Genomic DNA, 21,876 nt, shown 5'->3' with positions numbered 1-21,876 from the left:
GCGATCGCCCAAAGTTTTTCTTCTCGTATTTTTGGGATGGAATAAGTTCTTCACACGTTTAATTATAATAGTGATACCCGCCCAACCACAACAAAACCTACAAACAAGAAATAATGAGGGAGTACTGTTAGTTGTATTAATAATTCAGTTGTGGACCGGAAAACTAGTCAATAATTTACCAGCATGAATTCACAGCTTAATTAGTTGCACGTTGTCCTCAAATCAAAGCAACGAAGTTTGGTTTCACTTGCTTTGAACACTAACCACAGCAAACAAACGGCACCAATAATTTTGACGCAAAATATCGAAGGCTTCCGTTGCAGACTTGATTTCACCATGGTAACATCTCACTTGACAGGAAACCAACAAAGTGTTTTTCCTTCATCGAAACAAAGCTAAATTCACAGATTACTGCGTGGAAACTACAAGAGGTAGGAATTTCTTTGAATTCAACAGATTGAATTCCAATTTTAGTAACACAGGATAGTTCGAGAACAAGAAATTTTTACCCGAGAGTTACTTGCTAAAGAACTTCTTGCAATAACAGTTTCTGCTGTTTGTCTCGAATTTGTTTTCATTTAAGTTAAACTTAAACTTCTCCATGCTTCGGAGTGTGTTCCTAGCGTACGCCCTCAGTAGAAGTAAAAAGAGAAAGATATTGGCTGAAATTCGCATAAAAACATCTTTGTTAAAACTTGGTATTTTTAACCAAAACTAATACTCTTGTAATCCTTAACTGTGCAAAATTTATTTTTAGTTACAGGAAAAACAATGACACTAATTAAACTCCTGATTAAAAAGGAAAATTCTTTCAATTTATTTAGAACAGATTTGAGAATTAATTTTAGTGGGATCTTATTAATGAATGATCTATCAGACATGAAGCCGAATACGGAAAATTATTTTTGTAAAATGTCTTTATATTTCAGAATCGTTCGCACTTCCTTCGGAAAATCTTCGTTAAAATTAGGGCATTTTCCAACCTCGTGCCCAGGGCATTCTCGACCCCAGAACTCTTATCTTTTGCACGTGACTGACGGCGACAGCGCACATGCGTGAAAGAGTTCTGGAGTCGAGAATGATCTAAGGGGAATCGAATTTGACAGTATTTTAAAATCGTAAGCCAATTTGCAGAACAAGGGTCGTGTAGTTGGAAATTTAATATTGGGATAATATTTGGGAACATTTGGTTTATAGTTCGTTCTCACCCGGCGATCTTCGGGCGACCAAAAATGAGACTTCGGGCTACCAGGATAGCTCTACTCTCGACAACTGGTTTTCAGCCGAATAAAAATTAGTACTATTTTATACAAAAAACATTATTCAGTAATGCATTATCACAAACGTTTTAAAGTCTTAACTGTACTTTCCCAGGACTGTACTGCGATTTGTTTGGTCCTCGATTGTTTTGAGTCAATCACTTTAGGTCAACATATATTTAGCATGCAGTTGTAAGGAATCTGAAGAATACAGCATTTCTGGGACACTATGCTCCACCCCGGTTTATGTTTGCACATGAAAGATGGCTGAAGTGTTTAAGTGGATATAGCAACAATACGAACGAGAGGTAAAAATTCTGATTGATTAAAGAATATCGTCGACCGATCCCATCTTCCTGCTTTAAATAACACAGTGTGGTATGTTATTTTCTAGGTCAAGAAGAATATCACAGCAGGTTTCACAGTTGTAACATCTTTGAATCGAATGCGGAGCATGTCAACCCTTCATCAGGCAATAATTCGCCGTAATCCCCGGCAGGTCCGTCTTCTTACAAATGTGGGATGCAACGTAAACAGAGCTGATTCACGCATGCGTACTCCCATGCGCCTCGTCTGCGACCTTAACAATGAACCTTTGGGGGTGTCCCTGGGGAGTCTTTTGCTCCGACATGGGGCTGGAATCCACCACAAAGACCAGTTTGGAATCTCAGTATTTTGTTACGCTTGTATAAAACAGCGCACCAAGTTAGTCGAGGTCATTATACAGGAGAGGGAGATACATTGGCTCGATAAAGACATTGAAGGAAATACAGCCTTACATCATGCGGCTGCCTCGGGAAATTACTTGATAACACGGATGGTTATTGAACAGATGAGGAAATATGGCTTAGATATCGATCAGAGAAATAACGCCCGCGAAACGCCATTGATATTAGCAGAAAGGTTTGGACATTTGGACTGCGCCGAGTTACTCAGAGACAGCGGTAAAGCTAGCACCGCCGCACGCGACGATCAGGTGTTCAAAAATGCCGAAGAATGGAGACGCACGTGGACAGTGCGTGAGCCTAGGAAGCTATCAACTTACTTCAGGTAAAATGCTGAAGTCAATTTATGTAATATGAACTTAAAACAATATTTCAACGAAGCGCACGCCTTTTATGTCACTTTTTAAACAAGCCTGCGTCGTCTCCTCTCGGGAGCGCATAACCAGAGGAAGACGTCTGAAATTTAGGCTACTTTTTAAAATTTATTTACCATGTCTTTCTTTTAAGGCGAGAACGTGATCTAATAGAATTCCAGTTTTCTTTTTCATGGTAACGTATATATAATATTTCAGCAACCTGACAAATTTTATTTTGCTTTTTACAGTGCAAAGTTCCCCGACGTTGCAAAACAGCTCACACTGACTGTTCACATTAAAGAACCACCCTCGCACCAGGAAAAAACGTCACACGACAAGATTAAACCAGACAACCCGCCTTTTCACACTAGTAAGTTCAATTGCGCAAACAAAACAGTCTATTCACGGCATTCCAGTAAACACCTGGCTAAACAGTGCAGCTATTGCGCGATATATTATCCAAAGTTCGAACTTTCATCAGACGGCGTGACTATACAAAAGCAAATTCCGACGGTTTACAAATACGTAATCAAACCCTAGGCGAGGGGTACTCGACGTATTTTTATACGGGGAGGCTCCACCAATATGCCCAAGCCCTTACCCTTATAGATACTATTTTTATTCGAAAAAGGTAACCCTTCCTACACCTTCCATAGAAAATGGTACCCCTTCACTTGCTTACAAATAGACACACTGCATCCCTTTTCTATACCCTTGGATTGAGTAACCCTTAATGACAGTTTTTTCTACCCTTTTCTACTCTTCAACTCGTAAATCCTAACCCTTTTTTTTCTTATATCTCTTCCGCACGGTAACCCTTTATTGCGCGCGCATTCGATCCAGATTTAGATAAACATTCTTAAGGTGATTCCACTGAAATAGAAGGAGTACTAGTAATAATCATGGATTAGCGGAGTGCGTTCGAGACAATTTTGTGTGCCTTTTATTCGCCCACTTTACACGACTGACCTCCAAAGACGCGAACACAAGCACATCGAAGAACATGGACAAGTACGTTGTTTATGCGCATCCTTACTGCGCACGTAATTCATGTCGCAATAATTAAGCGCGCGCTGATGGTCGCCGTTGCGTTAACTTCGCTTGCAGCTTTTAAATGGCCGGTAACCCCCAATTTTATTACATTTCTGACATAGGTAACTCATTATCTCAAAGCGGTGAAAGTTTTACAAAGAAAGTCAATGTGGGAGGATTTTCGCGCGGACGTACTAAACTTCAAAGCGACACACGAAATGACTCACTCGATTTCCACCTTTGTCGAGTTCGATGGCTGACTTAAACTCTACTTCCCTGGATGATATGCTTTCCATGACATTTTCAGTATTATTTTAACTTCGGGTACACGTTCCACGCATTAATTTTTTTTACACAAAAAATGCAAATTCGATGCCATTTTGATATGCATGAGATTGAGGCCCTCTGCACGAGGTCGAGGTCACTTGTAGCAGTCCAAAAAGTCTCAAACGGTTATGGCATCAGGCGATCGATACCCGCGGGACTGAACCATAGAACCCGCGGGACTGACATCGGGCAAACGACGCGATTAGTATGCGTTCTCCTTCGTCGAACGCAATTAAAAATTTTCTGAAACTTGGTCCAGGTTACAATTATGTTATGAGCATTAAAAAAATGAAATAAAAATGGGGGTCACCGCGCTAGTTTTTGTGTAAAATGGATGGGCATTTTAGTAAATATACGACCCGCGAGATATATATTAGGAACCCTAGTAATCCAAATGGGGATCGCTATTGTCTCCAGAAAAAAAATCATTTTGCATTAAAGAACTAGCCTAGTTCAACAAAAAGGACTTTTATCTTATATTAAAAACTGTTCTTATTGTACAGGAATTAAGATAATGAAAGAAATTTAAGATTTTGCTCCGTGCGCACGTTAACGGCACTACCTAAAAACGTGTTTTTTACGGCATTAAAATTAAAATATCCCAATGTAGAATTTTAAACTTTTTTTTAAATCGCGATATATTGTAGACAACAGTTTGACATTTAAATTAATGCATTAAAAATGGGGGTCACCGTGCTCGTTCAAGAGAAAACGACCATTTATTTCCCTACCGAGCTTAGCCTGAAGGGAATCTCGAAGTGTTCTGTGTGCGCGCGCGCTCGTGCGCGCGCTAAATGACGCGAAAACTTATGCGCAGAAAGGATGCGCAATGCAATACCGTGGAATCACCTTAACGTTCATACACGCAATGCAAGCAACAATCTTGCAGGACAAAAGATATACTTCGCAACATCACACTTAAGACTCGATTAAGACTGCGACAAGTGTTATGTCTGGACCAGCGTCCTTAAGACCCACACAGATTTAAGGCCTAAAACATTGTCCGCATTGTTCGTAATACCCAAGTGAAGAATTGTAATCAACAAGAAAATTTATACTTTCACTATTCACAGGAAAATCGACAACAACAAGTGCTTTGCCGAAGCTGTTAGAGCTGCAACGAGAACAGCAGTTGGATACATTCCGCGCCTCTGCCAAACCCCTACCTGACACATACCGAACTGCCGACGAACTTCGGGACTGGTCGGAAGATGAAATGAACCGACTGAGAGCCGATGAAGTACCTTGGAAAAGAAAGACCGGTTCGTTCCCCGTTGTGCCTTTGCTAGCCCAACAAAGATTTCGCAGCATGAGAAAACAAAATCAAAATGCTCAGATTTCCCTCGTTTCCAAGGAGAGCTATGAGTCGAGCACAAGCAAAAAGCAGCCTAGACGCAAGGACTCTTCTGAATTGACAAGCGCGACGGAAAATTTGTGTGAAGCAGATCGAGTCAGGAAAACCAGTTCGTTAAAGGCAGTCTCTGAAAGCGAGGCTACTTAGAACTGAATCACACAATTCCTGAACACATTCCTCTTTTCAAGTCTGCCAGTGGTCAGAGGACGTTTTACTACAGAATAGTCAGTATCTGGAACTCCATGGATAGCTCTCTAAAAACTCTCGAGAAAGTATCTGCTTTTAAGTTTTATCTTAAACGTAAACTTATCAAAGATTTTATAGATTCTTAATCCTAGTTAATTAATTTTAAGTATGAATATCATCTTAGAGTGTTAAGTAGTTTTAAATTATTATTGTATTTATTTCATTGTCTTTGAAAAGCCTCTAGGGGGAAAGTCAATAAAGTATGTATTGTATTGTATTGTAATTTTGGTGTAAAGTAATTTAGAATAGGTGGCAAGTCTAAACATATGACATTTAAAAATACGAATTTGTGGAACGAATAAATGAGGCCTCATATTCGCCAGGGGCCAAAAAAATTTTATTAGGAAAATTTTCAATCCGGGCCCTCACCATTTTATAGTTAATTTGCAAAAATATATATATTAACGGTACGCATGCACAAGCCAGGCTATCATCTTAAATTGAAAAACACGGGCAAGCGTTTTGAAACTCTGTGCTGTGTCTTTGACAATTCGCAAAGAAAAACTTGCAACTTATTGCAATTCATTTTGGTGTACTAAGTGCATTTCGCGTGTGATCGAAGGTCCTTAGGGCGCTTTCCATTAGTAGCTATTAATCGGAACTGGCCGGCCCGTCCGGTGGATTTGAATGTGAAATAAGCCTTTTCCATGAGATTTTCCCACAAATCCACCACAACAGTATATAATATTTATGCACTGACTGATTTGACAGAACAAATCTGACTAACAAAGTTTTCTATTCTCGATAATGCAGGTCTGGCCGGCCAGTTCTGACTAATGGAAAGTAAAGCGCCCTGGTCATAATTATATAGCTATTGTACCGTTTTCACCAAAACAGAAAACAGCCAAATACTCGTGTTTGTTTGACCAGGGTAATTATTTAAAGAAACTAGAGAGTTTGGCGAAACTTTAGTGACAACTCCAGCTACAGCTGTTCTGCCAGAGTTTTTCTGATGTGTCTAAAGGCCTGGCTAAACTAGCAAACATTGTTGCAGGAACATTGTACCTTGTCAGCCTCCTCCTCAGGCGCCTCGATTTTCTCTGTAACAAAGCGAGAACAAAGCGAGCGCAGTGACTGGTGACGAGCACCTTCCCTTCCTGCCTTGCGCGCCCATGTCCCCCAAAACAAGAGAGAGGCGTCTGGGTACGAGGCAGGTACCTTGTCTTCTTTCGTAGGTGGCTAAACTAGCGGGAAGCAAGCAAAATGTTTTGCTTTAATTTCCGGGTGGCTAAATGAGGAAACAATGTTCCGTGAACAAAGTGTCACGTATACGCATAAACTAGACAACATCGTTTCCATGGTGGTTCGGAAGCAAATTAAATTTGTGTCCGGGAAGCAAAAATGTTTTTGACTTGAGGCAGATGTTTCCCGCGTGGCTAAACTGTAAAACATTTGCCTCCCCAACAATGTTTCTGCAACAATGTTTCCTAGTTTACCCAGACCTTCATTACTCAATCACAAACGAAGTTATTTATATTATCTGTTTCGTGAAACGTGCCAAACTCAGGCTGTCAATTGACATGAGCAGCTGCCGTGTTGTGAAATATTTTTCTTGCAACATTTACGTTCCAGCTGTTAATGACAGACACTGTAAAATTCCAAAAATAACTTCCCACAAGCCTCCACCCCACCGAGTTAAATAAGCTGCACAAAAATAAAAGTCCCCAAATCGCAGAAGTTTTATTGCATGTGGTGTTGATGTATGCACAAACAAATTGACGTCCCGAGTTCTACTTTTTTACGATCTGGACTTAAAAATACTTGGTGAGTTAGATTTCAGTTTACAATTTTTACCATTATCTAACAAACAAGCTTGTCATCAAGCAGCTAGAGACAATTCATCGTATTTTCGCCAGTAAATGGTTTGTTGACTTCACCAAAAATGTAATGTTGATTTCTATTTACAGTATAATCCCAATTTCCAGGATGTCTCGAGCCTCCAGGGCGATAATGAAAATTGCTTCGAGAAATCGGGGTTAAAATACAGAGTACTATCCAAGGAAAAAGAAAATTACTTTGAGAAATCGGGAGTTTATTTCGAGAAACCGAGGGTTCGAGAAATTCCACTGTATCTAACAGAGTACGTTTTATATTCATAGTTATAGTTCTTATACCTAATCGAACCTTTTTGGTACGCTTCGGTAGCATATCAGGCGAGTTTGGTTGAGCCATGGTTCGTATTTTGGCGAGACGCAGTCGAGCCAAAATACCCATGGCGAGACCAAACGAGCCTGATATGCAGCCGAAGCGTACCAAAAAGGTACGATTAGGTATTTACCGTACCCGGCCAAAATTCAGCCAAAAATGCAAGGTACGAACTGCAAATTGTGTTGACTTGGTCTTCAACACTTTTACCAAAGTTCTTCTTCTGCCTTTTTTCCACTCGTTTGTTTAGAGTTTCATTCTCTAATTTTCAAAATCAAAATTAAGCGAAAAATTTGGAAATTCCGACTCCATTTTTCAGTCTGAATGTCTCAGTACTCGTCGGCAAACATCGCGAAATTGGCGAGCGCGCTCAAGTTTAGTTTTGGCGGGAAAGTTTTTCTCTTTTTACGACCGCTATACAACGCTAAATTAAAATTACGAAGTTCTGTTTTATTGATAAAACCTCTTTTCAATTCATCGTACAGTAACACTACTTTACTTCAAAGTGACCGTGATATGGTGGCATATCAGGTCAGTGACTTGATATCTGATTGGCTACTTGCGAATTAAGGTACGGTAAACCACTTAATTTTCTCCGTTTGTGATTGGTTTGATCACGTGAGGCGATAGTGTTAATCCGTGGAGATCCACATGTACAGTGTCCGTCCGAGAAAAATAACCGGATAGCGGATAGTACTCGTCTGTATTTATTATTTTCTTTGGTAAAAAAGCCCCACAAAATTCACTGCTTTTATTAGTGGGTTTCTTGAAGTCTGGTTTTGTTTCGTTTGTTTCATTTCAGCTTTCAATTAAAAAATATTTAAACATGCTCGGTTTTGGATGGGCACGCGGAAGAAAATTTAGTCATGAACTACAAAAACGATAGAGTGTTTTGGTCTCGAAACTGTCGGTCTAATAGTTTTCCCTTGGAAATTTGATGTTCTTAACATGTTCTCCTTCCCTTCCCGGGCATAAAAATTTTTTTTAAAAAAAAAAATTCCCCGGGGCACCAAAACGAAATTTCCCACAAAAACACTCTATTGTTTTTAAAATTACATCGCGAGCTGATAGTATTTCAGCATTGTTTGGAGAAATGTGTTCTTAAAGTTGAATCCAAAGGAGATTTTACTGGGCACTTTTTGATATTGTGTCTCAAGGACTTCTGGCGATTTGTAAATTTGTAAAACGATGTCGAAACGATGATTTTGGTCTAACAGAGAAGAAAACAAGTGGCTGTTTATAAATTGCACGAGCTTTATAAACTCTATTTTGACTGCGTTAGTCGACACCCCCAGCGAAACAACAGCTTGAACATTAGAGTGCAATACCTCATTTACTTAAGCTGTTTCAGACCTGGGTTTGGTTGTTCAAAACACGAGAAAATAAAGCCTGAGTTTCAGACGTCCTCATCTGGGTGAAGAGGTCTGAAATTTAGGCTAGAGAACTTTTGACCCGAGGCTGCGTTTCTCAAAAGCACTGAAAACTGTTCGGTCCCGAAAAGAGACCGGTAAAGTCCTTGATCAATCAATCAATCAATTTATAACCCTTAAATGATAATCCTTTTTTGTGTTTCTATTAAACGCAGGAAAATTACGGGCTCGAAAATCTCACGTTAGTTTTCCCCGATAATTTGCGGGAGCTCATGAGCCCCGAAGAAGCTTTTTTCGGGACTTTTTTGTACCCCCCCCCCCCCCCCCCCCCCCCTCCCCGCGCCATTTTATAGCGCGTGCTTCGCAAATTAATACCGGCAGGGAATAAGGAAACTATGCAAAATGCTTTGAACATTTACATCAAGCTTCCTTTACATTAAGTTGTTCGTAGAGGTGATTCAGTGTGGAATAATAAACGTTGCCGGAACTGCGCAAATCACCAGCGATAATAGTTGGCTGGTGATTCATTGAATAAACTTTTCATGGACGAGGAACCCAATTGAAATTTTAAAACCAATCACAGGCTGGAAATTTTAAGCATGCCGCCCTATTTATATGAAAAGAGGATGATCCTAGCACAAGAATCATCCTCTTTTCATGTAAATAGGATGGGTCCAAGTGCTAGGATCATCATTGTATGTTGTATCGCATGATATTATTTTGTTTACATACTTCTTTTTCCGTTTGAAGATAAACTAAGAGATAAATAATAATGCGCTGCCATGTGCCTGAAGGCACAACGTTACACAAATTCAAGACAAACGAGCCTGGCAAAAAAATGTATCGGATGAAATTTGGTAACCACAATACTTAGTCGTTTTAGTAGAAAAAAAGTTGAATGACTTGTCCCCAGGAACCTGTGATTTTGTTGTTTTCCATCACACCTTACTGTTTCCCGGGGCGGGTAGTGAGAGTCTCGGGGAAATAAATCGCAGTGTTTCTACTGGGTCCTGTCATATAAATGCTTGTTCGTTGGTTCTTCTAAAGATTATTTACTTCAGCGTCTGTTTCTAAATGTATATCTGGGAATGTCACAAACAGACTCGTGATGTTGTAAACTACGAAGTCTTTTGGTTTACATTATTAATTGCATTTTTTGCATTGCTGTAAAGTAACAAAAATAAACAAACGTCCGTTCTTTCTAGAGATCGCGGCTAGTGATCTGCTCTGGACGTACTACCGTGCTTGTCAACTACAACTCATTTGCATCTGTTGCACGTGCGCCTTTAAGTGGGCTCAATCGCTCCATCCACGTTATAGCACCATTCGTTATATAACATAACTTTTAACCTTTCCCTTTCGATCTGTCTCTGTTTTTGAGAGCAGCTTTCAGTTTCCAGTTTATCTCTAAATCGACGGCCACGTATCTGCTTGCAGACGAACAGTTGCATCAAGTCACGGTAAAAACTGTTGAAAGCTATTCTTTTTTTAACCCCATGTATTCTACATGGCCTGTTACTTAATTTTCTGTTAATTGTGTGAAGCCTTTAGAGGATGCTTTGCGTTTCCAGTCGCATGAATTATAGACGCGGAGGGGGGGGGGGGAGACTTTTATATACAATACTGGCGAGGGGGAATATTTCCATATACAATACCGACACTCCTTCAGGAAGGACTTTCTCGGTGAACAATACATATGTAGACTATAGTAATACAGGTATATGCCGCCGGAAAGGGTATTGTTTTTGAGTTTCTAATTCCTTAAATATTGTAGGGCCCCTAGAAGGTTTGTGTGATCGTTAAATAGGGCTCCTTTAATTTACATTAGCAAAAACAGTACTGCGTAGCCTGTGTACAGCCGTCCCACTCCGCTCAAAAAAATCGCGGAGGGCAAGTGGGCAAAACTACGCATGAGCAGAATATTATTTGCAGCAAAAATCACTGTCAGACGCTAATGCGCATGAGCAGATCATTTTTTGTAGGCAGTTATTTGGAGATCACGTGGTAGGCTCTTGGCCAATTAAAAGGAAGGAAAAAATGCATGGAATGATAATTTCATTTCATTTCTGCGACATTGTTGCATTGCAAGTTGTAAACTGAAAAGTGTTGTTTGCTTTACCTCCCGTGGTGTAGAGGCCCTCCCGGGGGTTTCAGGTTAACAAGCTAAGGGAACATGGCCATAAACAGGAGCGATAATCTGGGTTCCTGCCATAAAATAATTGCGAACAAGAGAATACAAGCTGTGTCTTTGATATTTTAGGGAATATGGATCACAAAAATCGATAAAATACTTTCAGCGAACAAGGGAACACGAGGGAAATTGTTTTGGGAACGAGGGAAAATGAACCCCTCTTGGAGTGGCACATTGTAAGAACTTGAACTTATGTCTACTTCGCGCAACATATCGCCAAAACATGCAATATCGTTCATTTCTCCCGTTTACAGTTTCTTATCGAGGGAAAACATCAACCGGAAACTAAACTATAAATCGTAAGCGCCATCTCTTCAGGGGCACTCAAAGACGACTATCTTTAGGCTATCAGAGAGTATAAATATATAATGAGAGAACATTTCGATATACAATTGACTATAAAAATAAGCGAAATAAGACTACGACGTTTGGAAGTCATATGGACTCCATTATCAAGTAAAAAGGAAGAACACGGTCCAGTTTCAAGTTTAAATACAAATAAAGTTGACAGAGTATGTTTAATAGAATATTTTTTTGGTAATTAGCGTTAAAAGCGTGCTGGTGTTTTATAGCTTAGTGTAGGTTTTCTTTTACGAATTAGCAGCATTTCGTTAACTAAGCAATCCAGTTTTCCTTGGCATTTCTTTAATACAGAAAACATCTTTGTTAGGTCAGGACTTGCGATACCATGAATTTCTTCATTTCTTTAATGTGCTTGCAATTCAAATAGGTTTTATGCTCCTCTATGCGTCGATGAAGATGTCGTGTGGTATAATCAACATAAACAGCATCACACTGATCACACTTGAAGGAATAAACAACGCACTGATTGTTCTCCAAAGCAGGCTTGAGAGTAGATTAATTAATTTTAGACTGCGCTATAAAATTTTTTTTTTTTTTTGCCCATCTTTCCCGAAAACCCGAGGGGTCTTTTTTGAACGTGGTTGTCCAATGATCCCTTTTGGTAGCCGAAAATTTTAGGGATCTTAGACAGACTTTTGAAAACTATAGGGATAAACAATGTCTGATCGAATCTAGGGCTAAACTCGTAAGCTAGTCTTTTAAAAGAAAAAAAACACAATCGATACTTTCAGGTAAAAACGCGATTTCCCGAAAAATGTAGGGGAAGTAAGTAGAAAAACATTTCAAAATCTTAGATAAATTTTAGAAGTTTTTAGCCGTTCTCGAGTTATGCAAATTTTTATTCATCCTACGCTTCTCCGAAAACCATCGCTGGGTACCCCTGGTCTGTCTCTTCCGGTCGGTTTGTTGTTTTTGGAAAAAAAAAACTTTCCACTTTATTGAACGGACGTCAAAGTAGAAAATATTTATACCAATTTTAATACCAGCTGTTTTTTTCCGAAGAGTGAGAAAATCTGGCCCGGAATCTGGGCACGAGATTTACAGCCAATCAGAACTTCTTATTTCGTGACGTAGCCTGTCGACCTTTGAGAAAGGGAAGAGTTCGAAGGTTCAATCGTGTTTGGGTCCTTGGCTTGTTTGTCTGATTTGTTTGTCCTGTAAATTTTGTTCGGTTTGTTCATGCACAAGAAAGTGTTCAGTTGCGGTTAGTCCGTAGGTCGCTGCCTGAAATGGTTAGTCGTCCACCGGGTTCAAGCAGGTACGGTGAAGCTTTTAATGTCGTGTTTTTAATGTTTTTCGTACGGTCGGATGGACATATCTAAACACTGATCTAAAGCACATTTGTTGCTTTGGTCTTTGATTATTCTAATAAAGAGCTTTTTAATGATTTAAGACTTAAGCTCACTTCGAAAGCAGAAACGGCGGAGATGAACTTATTTTAACTTGTATTTAAAGGGTTAAAGGTTCATATTCAGGGAGAGTGTTCGTGCTTTGTTGCACGGCCGTCAAATTTGACCCTGATTGTCAGTGAACGACAGTAAAAGTCACAAGTACTCAGTGTGAACAGTTCGTCGTAATTCACAAGGGCAGCATCTTGTTTTGATGAATTTAAGGCAGTCTTTAGGAATGAAATTCGGAATGAAATCAGCACTAAAACGATTTAACTTTTTAAATGCATCATTGGGAATACAGTACTGGACTGTTTTCAGTGCCCATGTTAGCTCATGTTGTCACGCTCATCCATGCATATAAACTTAATTTGTTTATTTATTAATTTCAAAAGTTTGAAGTCTGTGTATTTTTCTTTTTTATATTCATTACTCGATGATGTCCCTTTAAGGACGTTTTATAAAAGTAGGTTCTTGCAGTGGGTATGATGTCTGAATAACCCCATACATTCTAATATTATGCATATAAAGTTTTTTGTTCAAAGAATTAAAACATGTATCAAGAGGAAAATTTATGTTTCAACTGAAAAAGTGGTATGAACAGATCGACCGGTAGCACAATTAAATTCATAAAGCCCCAAAATTATTGATTTCAAAGGTACTTTTTTTGAATAAAATAAATTAAAAAAACACTATAAATAAAATTAAAAAACCAAAAAAAAAAAAAAATAAAAAAGAAAAAAAAAAAAGCTGGTAGATGATTGTTGCAGAGGTCTGACACTTTCCTTTCTTTCCAAGTATTGGTTTTGTTCATGGATAAACAAGCACAAAATAATTTGACATATCATCAAGTATGTTATTCATACCCCTTAAAAAAGGAAGCAATGAAAACAACAAATAAATATACAAATAAATGTACACATGTTCACTTGAGGGCCACAGCTAGTGGGAGATAAACTAATAATAAAGCCAGGATTCGAGCCAGGATCCGAGCTAGAATCCTGATTGTTTTAGATAGAAATCCTAACCCTGTTATGAAAGGGGTAAATGGTCCCTCAAAATGTCGCAGTGCTCGCAAAATTAAGCTTTTGCTCGGAATGCTCGCAAAATTTCAGTGGGTGCTCGTTTGCTCGTGCTCGCACAATTTTACAAGTGCTTGCATGCTCGGTTTTCAATGGGGTAGCTTTTCGAAAATTGCTCGTTGCTCGCAAGGCAAATTTTTGTCAGTGCTCGTGCTCGCAAAGAAAAACGCTGTGCTCGCATGCTCGCAAATGCTTGCATAAAAAGACCATAACCCAAGCTAAAGTAGGTTAACTGGAGTGCTAGTTAGGCTAACCATTAATGCTAGTTAGGCTAACCAGAGTGCTATTCAGGCTAACCGGATCCAGGCTCGAATCCTGGCTCGGATCTGGCTCAGATCCTGGCTCGAATCTTGTTTGACTCCTGGCTGGGATCCTGACTCGAAGTTTAGGTATCCTCCAGTAGTGGAACTGTTACTAGTATTATTGAATAATGATATTGTCAGGAAATAACTTTCAATAAAATAATGATAAAAGAAAACTATCTACATGCATTATTACTACTAGACCCAAAGACCAATAGATAAATACAAACTCAGTTCAGGGACCTCAGCATTCTCACCCTTTCATAATTCATTTTCTGAGTTCAGTGGGCTCATAGCCGCTTAGATTCTACACTGTATGCATATTTTAATCCTTCTTATATAATATTTCATCAGTTTTCTTGACGCCATGCAGAAAGGAACTTTGGTAAAGAGGAAACACAGTCCACCAGTAAGTCCCAGTTCTAGTCAAATAAATGCTGGCTTCGCACAATTTACATGTATCCTCGGTTATCATGTACTGAAAAATACTTGCCGACGCATCGGTCGACTGTTGGCCGTGTGTCGGCCGTGTGTCGGCCGACGCATCGGCCAACACGTTGGCCGACGAGTTGTTTGTATCGGATTCTTTACCATAGCCATAAAATTAATAACTAACTTTATAAGGTAAACACAATAATTATTAATGGTCATATTGTGGCCATTTAATTAAAATAAACAAACAAAGGAAGATTGTGTTGTTCCAGAAAATATCCATACCCCCCTCCCATCGATCAATTCATCGATGGAGATAGATAGATATGGTTTTATATTCACTTTTTTTCGAATTATTTATAGGCTGTTCATCTAAAACTAGACTATACAAATTAGAGTAATACAAATTGGAATAATAACACTTAATATAATCAAGTAATGTTTAATATTATTAACGAGCAGAAATGCTTTATCAACATTTAAACACGAGGTGCAGCCAAGTGTGTTAGACTTGATAAAGCATGAAATGAGAGTTTAACTTTATTGAGCAGCTTCAAAAACCTTTGAAATGTAGATCTTTTCATTCTTGCGCTGATATTAAGATTTTTTTATTTTTTTTATAAATTTAAAATAGCTTGGTAAGGGAATTTAACTCGCTGTAGAGTTATTGTTTGCTAGCTCAATCAAATCAGATTGATCATCAAGAAATTAAAGCTTGTTTTTGTGTAATTAGTTGTCTTGTTGTGATTGTGTTAAATGTTTATGAGCAGAAGGATGCAAGCAGCAGTAGCAGTAATGAAGATGAAGAATCCAAGAGTTCGGGTTCTTTGCGCAGTAAGAAAAATTTGTCGCAAGGAAAAAAGTTGAAAGAAAGGAACAGCCCCCCTACATCAGAAAATGATGACAAGATTATTGTGGATGGAAGTTCTGACAGCGACTGTAACGCAATGAAAGATACCCAGGACAATACCAAAGCACAAGCTGACATTACAAAGGTACGTGTACAATGACTGTACTCATGCAGATGTAATGGCAGCGACGCTACTGTATTCTTTGAACTGCAGCAAAAAGCAAGTTCACAAGTATTTATATGTTTTTATTTAGTATCAAGCATTTGTTGCCCAAAGTTGTAAACTGCCCAATTCTGGGAAATTGTGCAATCTTGGTGAGGCCTTATGCATCCCATGGGTATAAATAGGACTGATTTACGGTAGTATCAAGCATTTGTTGTCCAGAACATTTAAAAAGTTGCCCTGCAATTCTGGGGAATTGTGCAATCTTGATGAGGTCTTATGCATTCCGTGGACATGAATATAGGACTGATTGATGAATGCAATCTTGATATGAAGGGTGTTGACAGCTGTGTTTCATCTGTTACCCACAGCTTGACATCAAAGCTTCTTGCTCCAAAGAGAATGTTGTGCCTTTGATGTCAAAAGAACAGCAGGAACAAGATGAAAACATTAAAAAGGACGAAAAAACAGGTAGGTGTAGTATAGAATGCTTGTTCGGCAAGTCATCTCCAGTCGTATGTATTCACTTGAATTTTACACTATTAATAATACAGCTTGGAAATAATTATGTTATATCATACCACAAGGTTTGTACATGTATATCAAACACAAATTATTCAGTCCTGAGAATAATGTAAATAAGTCAGTGCGCAAGCCATTTCTTGTTATGTGGCCGCGTGACTTTTGCTCTGTCAGTTTGAAGTTTAGAGCTCTTAATTAATGGAAATAAATAGAATTACTTAAAATACCATGACCTAGCCCCTTTGATTTTCTAGCTAACACATTTTCATTTGTAAACACTTAGACAAGCAACTTGTGACTTCAATTGAGGACAAAATGACCATTTCAAGCACTGCCAAGAAAGGTTAGTTAGATTTCATACAGAGGGCTATTTTGTTTTAACATTATACAGTGTAAATCATCTTACGTGCAGAAGGATAAATTTGTTCAGAAGCCCTTTGCATGTATTGCGGGCTTGTGGTCGGGTCCATGGTTCTTCACTGTATATAATAAGGTACATACATGTACACTTATGCCATGTGTCGAGGTACTTCCTACAGGGTACCTTACAGGGAGGCTCCACCTGAAAGGGGTCCTTTTTTGGGCTGTAGGTACATAAAAGGATAAGAAAGGGTAGGGGAGAATTTGTTATTATTATATATAGGGCCTTTCAAAATACATGTAGATGACCCGAGGGTTATCTTTATATGAAGGGTTTTGGGTCATGGGGCAAAGACTCGAATTACTAAGGTGTTTTTAAAAATTTGTATGTATTTTGAGCTAAACCTTATCACTCTGCTTTGGGCATTAGAAAGATCTTTCTCCTGCAGAGCTTCAGTGTAAGTGATGACGTCAGAAGTGGAACAAAGGGTAGCACAGGCATCAGTCACTTGGTTAATTAATTAAATATGTCTGATTATGATGAAGTGTAACAGATAGCAATTGATGCCATCTACAAAGCATCACTGACATACTGTTACATTGATTTGTGTGATCTGCTTGTAGATAAACCCAAGAGGAGCATGTACTTATTTGACTTTCTGGGAGGTCAGTATACTGCAGAGCTAGAAACTATTTTGTATAGAGTTACATAATATGTCACATTCATGTGGGGGGGGGGGGGGGGGTCCAGTGGCCTAATGGTTATAGTGTGCTGGACTCAGGATCGAGCAGTCCAGGTTCAAGCCTGGCCGGGGTCATTGTGTTATGTTCTTGGGCAGGACACTTTACTCTCACAGTTCCTCTCTCCACCCAGGTGTATAAATGGGTACCTCTAAACTAATGCTGGGTGGTAACCCTGCGATGGACTATCATCCCATTCAGGGGGAAGTAGAAATACCCTAATTGCAGCATGCTACAAAAATCGTGAAAAACTCTACCCTATATGGGCCACTTGGCTCAACGTAAACTTTACCTTTATGGGCTTTTTGGCTCTGGTGGTCATGTGACCTACATTTTGTTATTCTGTAATTCCCACTGGAATGTGGGCATAACTTGAAAAATGTCAGAATATGGTAAAAGCTTGATGATATTAAGTAAAACTGCTGATTTTAGTCACTGCAACAAATTATTTAATAAATAAATGCTTTTCACTGCTCCCCCAAAATGTTCAGTTTCAGATAAGACAATTTTTGCAAACAGGGATAAGTAACAACTATCCTGCAAAAATGTGCAAAATATCACCTGATACTTAACTGATGAGTCCATAAGCCAGTGAACTAAAAACAGAGGTTATTCTCTCAACCTTTGGATTTGCTGTCCAACCCCTTATCTACTTTGCCATGCACTCCAGAAAACATTTTGAACCAATATATTTTTTTTAAATATATGACTCCAACCCATACCCTAACCCTAACCCTTTTAATTTACCTAGTATAAAAAATCAACTAGTTAGAAAAAAAAAAACTAACTCTAGTTAAAATTAAAAAATTTACTGAGATCAAAAATTAACTGCGACATATATTTTGATGTTTTTTTGTACAGATGAGGTTAGCAATGATGAGTCACAAGCGCTACAAGCACTGAGTTCATATTGGGTCAATAAAGTCGCCAGAAACAAAGATATCATGAAACGACCGCCGCCAAAAAACCAGGATGAACAGGATTTCTACAACAAGTATTGCGATAAACAGGGCAAACTGTCAATCACAGCTGCCACTCGTCTTATGAGGTATGTACAAAGCGTGCTGTTCAGATAATAATATTATTGTTATTATTATTATCAGAGGCGGCTGAGCGTTTTTTTTTTTTTTTTTTTTTTTTGGGGGGGGGGGGGGGGTTAAGACTGCCCTAAAAATATCCGGCAGGTTTTCATATTTGGAACAACTTTTTTTCCATTCTAGCAACTTTTTGTTTTCTGAGCAGTTTGCATGCCACTAAGTCCTCCACAAAAGGCCACAAGTGGCCTTGATCTGTAAAAGATAGTCTTATATTTCTTATATTTTTCCCCAGCCTTCCTCATGTGGTCACTGTCTGCCTGAAGACCACTGCTCAGATTGAAGTGGTTGTATCCAATCGAGAGAGAGCTTTGCAGGACTCTGAAGAGCTTCGTCAGAACCACTTTGAAGTAGTTGAGGCTATGGCGATGCACTTGATCTAAGGCCTCGCAAAAAGGAGCAAAAAAGGTGAACAATTGCTTAGATCATTCTCAACCGTAGAGCCGCTTGTCCCTCTTATAGCCGGCTGAGCCTGGGGCACAAGGAACAAGTGGCTCTGGGGACACATGATTTGATTGGATAGATTTTTAGCAAAGAGAATTTAAGTCAAGCCAATCAAAACAACCGTTGTAAAATCCTTTACAACAAAGGGATTTTGAAACAGTCGATTTGATTTGGTAATCTTAAATTCTCTTTGTTGAAGATCTAGCCAATCAAATCATGTGTCCCCAGAGCCACTTGTTCCTCATGCCCCAGGCTCAGCCGGCTAAGAGGGACAAGCAGCTCTAGGGATGAGAATGCTGCTTAGATTAGGTCAGTGGGGAATACTGTGCAGGGTGCAGTGGGGCGGGGAGGGGAGGAGCCCTCAATCTCTAATTATTGGCCGTGAAGCCTGGAGCCCCCTTGCTCTGCTTCTTGGAACCCTAATATTATATTCCTCTAGAGCGTGAATCCCTGAAAAGGGTTGCCATGGAGTCCGGAGGGGGGGGACCTCACATATGACAGGGGCAAGGATGCTTGACGGGAATTTTGAAAAGAACCCTTAATAATCTGGACGTGGCTCAAACTTTTTTTGACCCATAAAAAATACCAAAATGCTAAAAATTGAATTTATATTTGTAAATTTCTGGGTGTGCAACCCTAAACAGGACCATGTAGGGTAATTTATTGACGTTTTGCCTGGAACACCTTAAGTGAGACCAAATATCCGAAATTTTTACTCCTAAGCGAGATGACGACCATCCCCTCCCCTCCTCCCCCTGGCGCCATAGAGCCATGAGCATTGATTCATTGTTTTCTTTTCTTTTTTAGTTCCAGGTGATGAGATGTTGCCACTGTAATTATTAATATAATTAAGTGTTTCAGTTGAAAGGGAATAAGTAAGCTGTCTGCGTTGCAAAATGTATTGCTGAATAGCTGGAATTTTTTCCCAACAGCGTGCGCTCTTATTGGCTACTTCCAGGTCACATGACAATAAAACTGTTTCCCGCCAAAAGCCTCTGAGCAGGCAACATTGCAAAATTTTTGAAGTCAGAGGGTAACAGTGCAATGTTTTTTTGTATGTTATTTATTTATTGTTTAATAAAGCTTAACATGAAGTTAACAGAGAAAAGAAATGTACGGCAAAAAATAGGAAATACAACTATTTTAGGGACAAAAGGCTACAATTATCGAGTTTTACAGAACGTATTAACAACGAATTTTAATTACGATTTGAACAGTGCAATGTTGCCCGCGAATTTTGACCGACGAGTGCCATTTTTCTAAGTCTTCGTTGTGCTTTATAACAAATCCCTCGGGAAACCAGTTAATTTTATTTCCCTCGATAGATTCTCGGGAAACAAAATTGACTGTTTCCACAAACTCTTAGGTATTGAGGCCCATTCCACACCAATAGGTCTGAAATACGACTTCAAAAGTGCCCGTTTTCATAAAGGCCAAAGCGTAGCAAAATGGTCTCGTCCGCATTGCCGTTTTCGTCTCGTTTTTACCTTTCTCACTAACCTGAATTTAAAACCTAATGTTTTTAATGCGTCCATCGGTTCAACCGTTTACACTAGAGCGATAAAAAACAATGTTAGATTATCCGCTGTAGATGTGCTGTATAAGGGGTTTTGTGTCAGTGTTTTCGAAGGTCCCCGTTTTCACCTGTCCTCACTTTATTAAACGATAGAGCTGCGTTTTCAAAGGTCTCCAATTTTGCAATCGTTTTCAAAAGTCTCCGTTCTCATTGAAAACGGTTAGCGTTTTTCGTCGTTTCAACGTGGACGATAAGCCTAAACTCACTGCCGGTTACGTAGTAGCCTTTGTAGTGCATTTTTTTAAATACCATTGAACATTTGTACGCGTCTTTGAAAGGTGTGTTTGCATAAAGATAGTCTTTAGCTGCGGGGTTCGTTCAGAATTTAAAATGAAACATTTTATTATGTAATGTTTAATAAATGAGCAGCAGTGTTTTATCAAGTTTAAAACACGAGGCGCAGCCGAGTGTTTTAGACTTGATAAAACACGAACTGCGAATTTATTGAACGACTTAAAACTCTTCTGATGTAGATCAACTCATTCTTGCACTAATATTTACATTTGGGGTTATTTTGGCCTAGAAAAGTGGACGTAAAGTTTAGCCGTGTCTTTATCAGATATAAAGACACTCATTAAACATTTATTTCTTTTGTATTTTCTTTATGAATTATTAATAAGTTTTTTAATGGATTTTGATGCCATTTGACCATATAAGAACACGCAAGCCAGGTTCTGAAAAATTTTGTTAGCAGAAGTCTTAAGCTTTGCAGAAATAAATAAAATATTTGCACGAACCCCGAAGAAAAAATTGGAATTTTTTCTAAGAAGGCTCCAAGCCAAGCCAGCGAATATTTCGCAGACATCGAGTTGTCACGCAATGCTTCCAGGTTTAATTCAGTGACAAGCAGAATTGCGTGAACACCACACACAACTACCTTGACTAACTTTATTTCACATGAAATTTTCCCTGACAACTCAATGTCGCACTTTGCAAATTTTAAAATTGCGCGAATTTGGTTAACATTTCCTGTAATAAATAAGCGAAAAATTGAAAAATTACGAGATGGCAAAAAACGCGAAAACTAGATGCCGCGAAATTTCATGGAGTAAGGTTCTCTGAAGCGTAGATGTGAAAAAATATATATGAAAAAAAAATGTATAGTCATTTCGAGTAGGTGTTGATCATCAAAGATGATTTAAGAAATATTGTAGAAAGAGAATTTATGTAGATATGTGAATTTAGAAGTTCACAATAAGCGTGAAAGAATTAAAAGCTTATCAATCCCAGTTACGAGTTTGCTTCTTTTTTTTTTCTCAGGGTCGAGTGGGTCAAAGTGCGCGCGGGAAAATCACCTCGCGCGGCGCGCGCCCCCGTGCTGTGAAGTCATTCTCTCGCGTGATCGCCTCAAAGTCGGCGCGATTTGCCTGCACGTTTTCTGCGAAATACTACGGAAATATATATTTAAGATCAAGAAAGACGCCTTTTGAGGGGGTAATTTACAACTCCACCTTGGAAACCTGGCGTTTATTCGAGAAAATATGGTACATCGAAAAATCCCAGGGATAGCGCCTCCCTTCCCAGTAAATGCCGTAAAGTTCCCTACGTAACGAG

The 21,876-nt window shown here is 39.0% G+C and overlaps 2 protein-coding genes across 2 annotated transcripts; both read left to right on the top strand.

Moving 5' to 3' along the window:
• The first annotated feature begins 384 nt into the window (after positions 1–384).
• LOC144650439 (uncharacterized) lies at positions 385–5,406 on the top strand. The gene is made up of 4 exons (XM_078510119.1): positions 385–431; positions 1,654–2,309; positions 2,589–2,710; positions 4,773–5,406. Exons 2-4 carry the CDS (start codon positions 1,705–1,707, stop codon positions 5,198–5,200), a joined length of 1,155 nt encoding a protein of 384 aa, XP_078366245.1. The 5' UTR covers positions 385–431; positions 1,654–1,704; the 3' UTR covers positions 5,201–5,406.
• Positions 5,407–12,357: 6,951 nt separating this feature from the next.
• LOC144650404 (uncharacterized) lies at positions 12,358–21,552 on the top strand. The gene is made up of 9 exons (XM_078510071.1): positions 12,358–12,626; positions 14,495–14,549; positions 15,343–15,567; positions 15,957–16,056; positions 16,391–16,450; positions 17,092–17,133; positions 18,070–18,256; positions 18,538–18,710; positions 19,554–21,552. The coding sequence occupies exons 1-8, from the start codon at positions 12,598–12,600 to the stop codon at positions 18,683–18,685; spliced, it is 846 nt and encodes a 281-aa protein (XP_078366197.1). The 5' UTR covers positions 12,358–12,597; the 3' UTR covers positions 18,686–18,710; positions 19,554–21,552.
• The last annotated feature ends 324 nt before the right edge of the window (positions 21,553–21,876 follow it).

Source organism: Oculina patagonica, chromosome 4, assembly GCF_052425735.1.
Source record: "Oculina patagonica isolate OP01 chromosome 4, crgOcupat, whole genome shotgun sequence".
Lineage (NCBI taxonomy): Eukaryota > Metazoa > Cnidaria > Anthozoa > Scleractinia > Oculinidae > Oculina > Oculina patagonica.
This window is presented reverse-complemented; position numbering and strand designations above follow the sequence as displayed.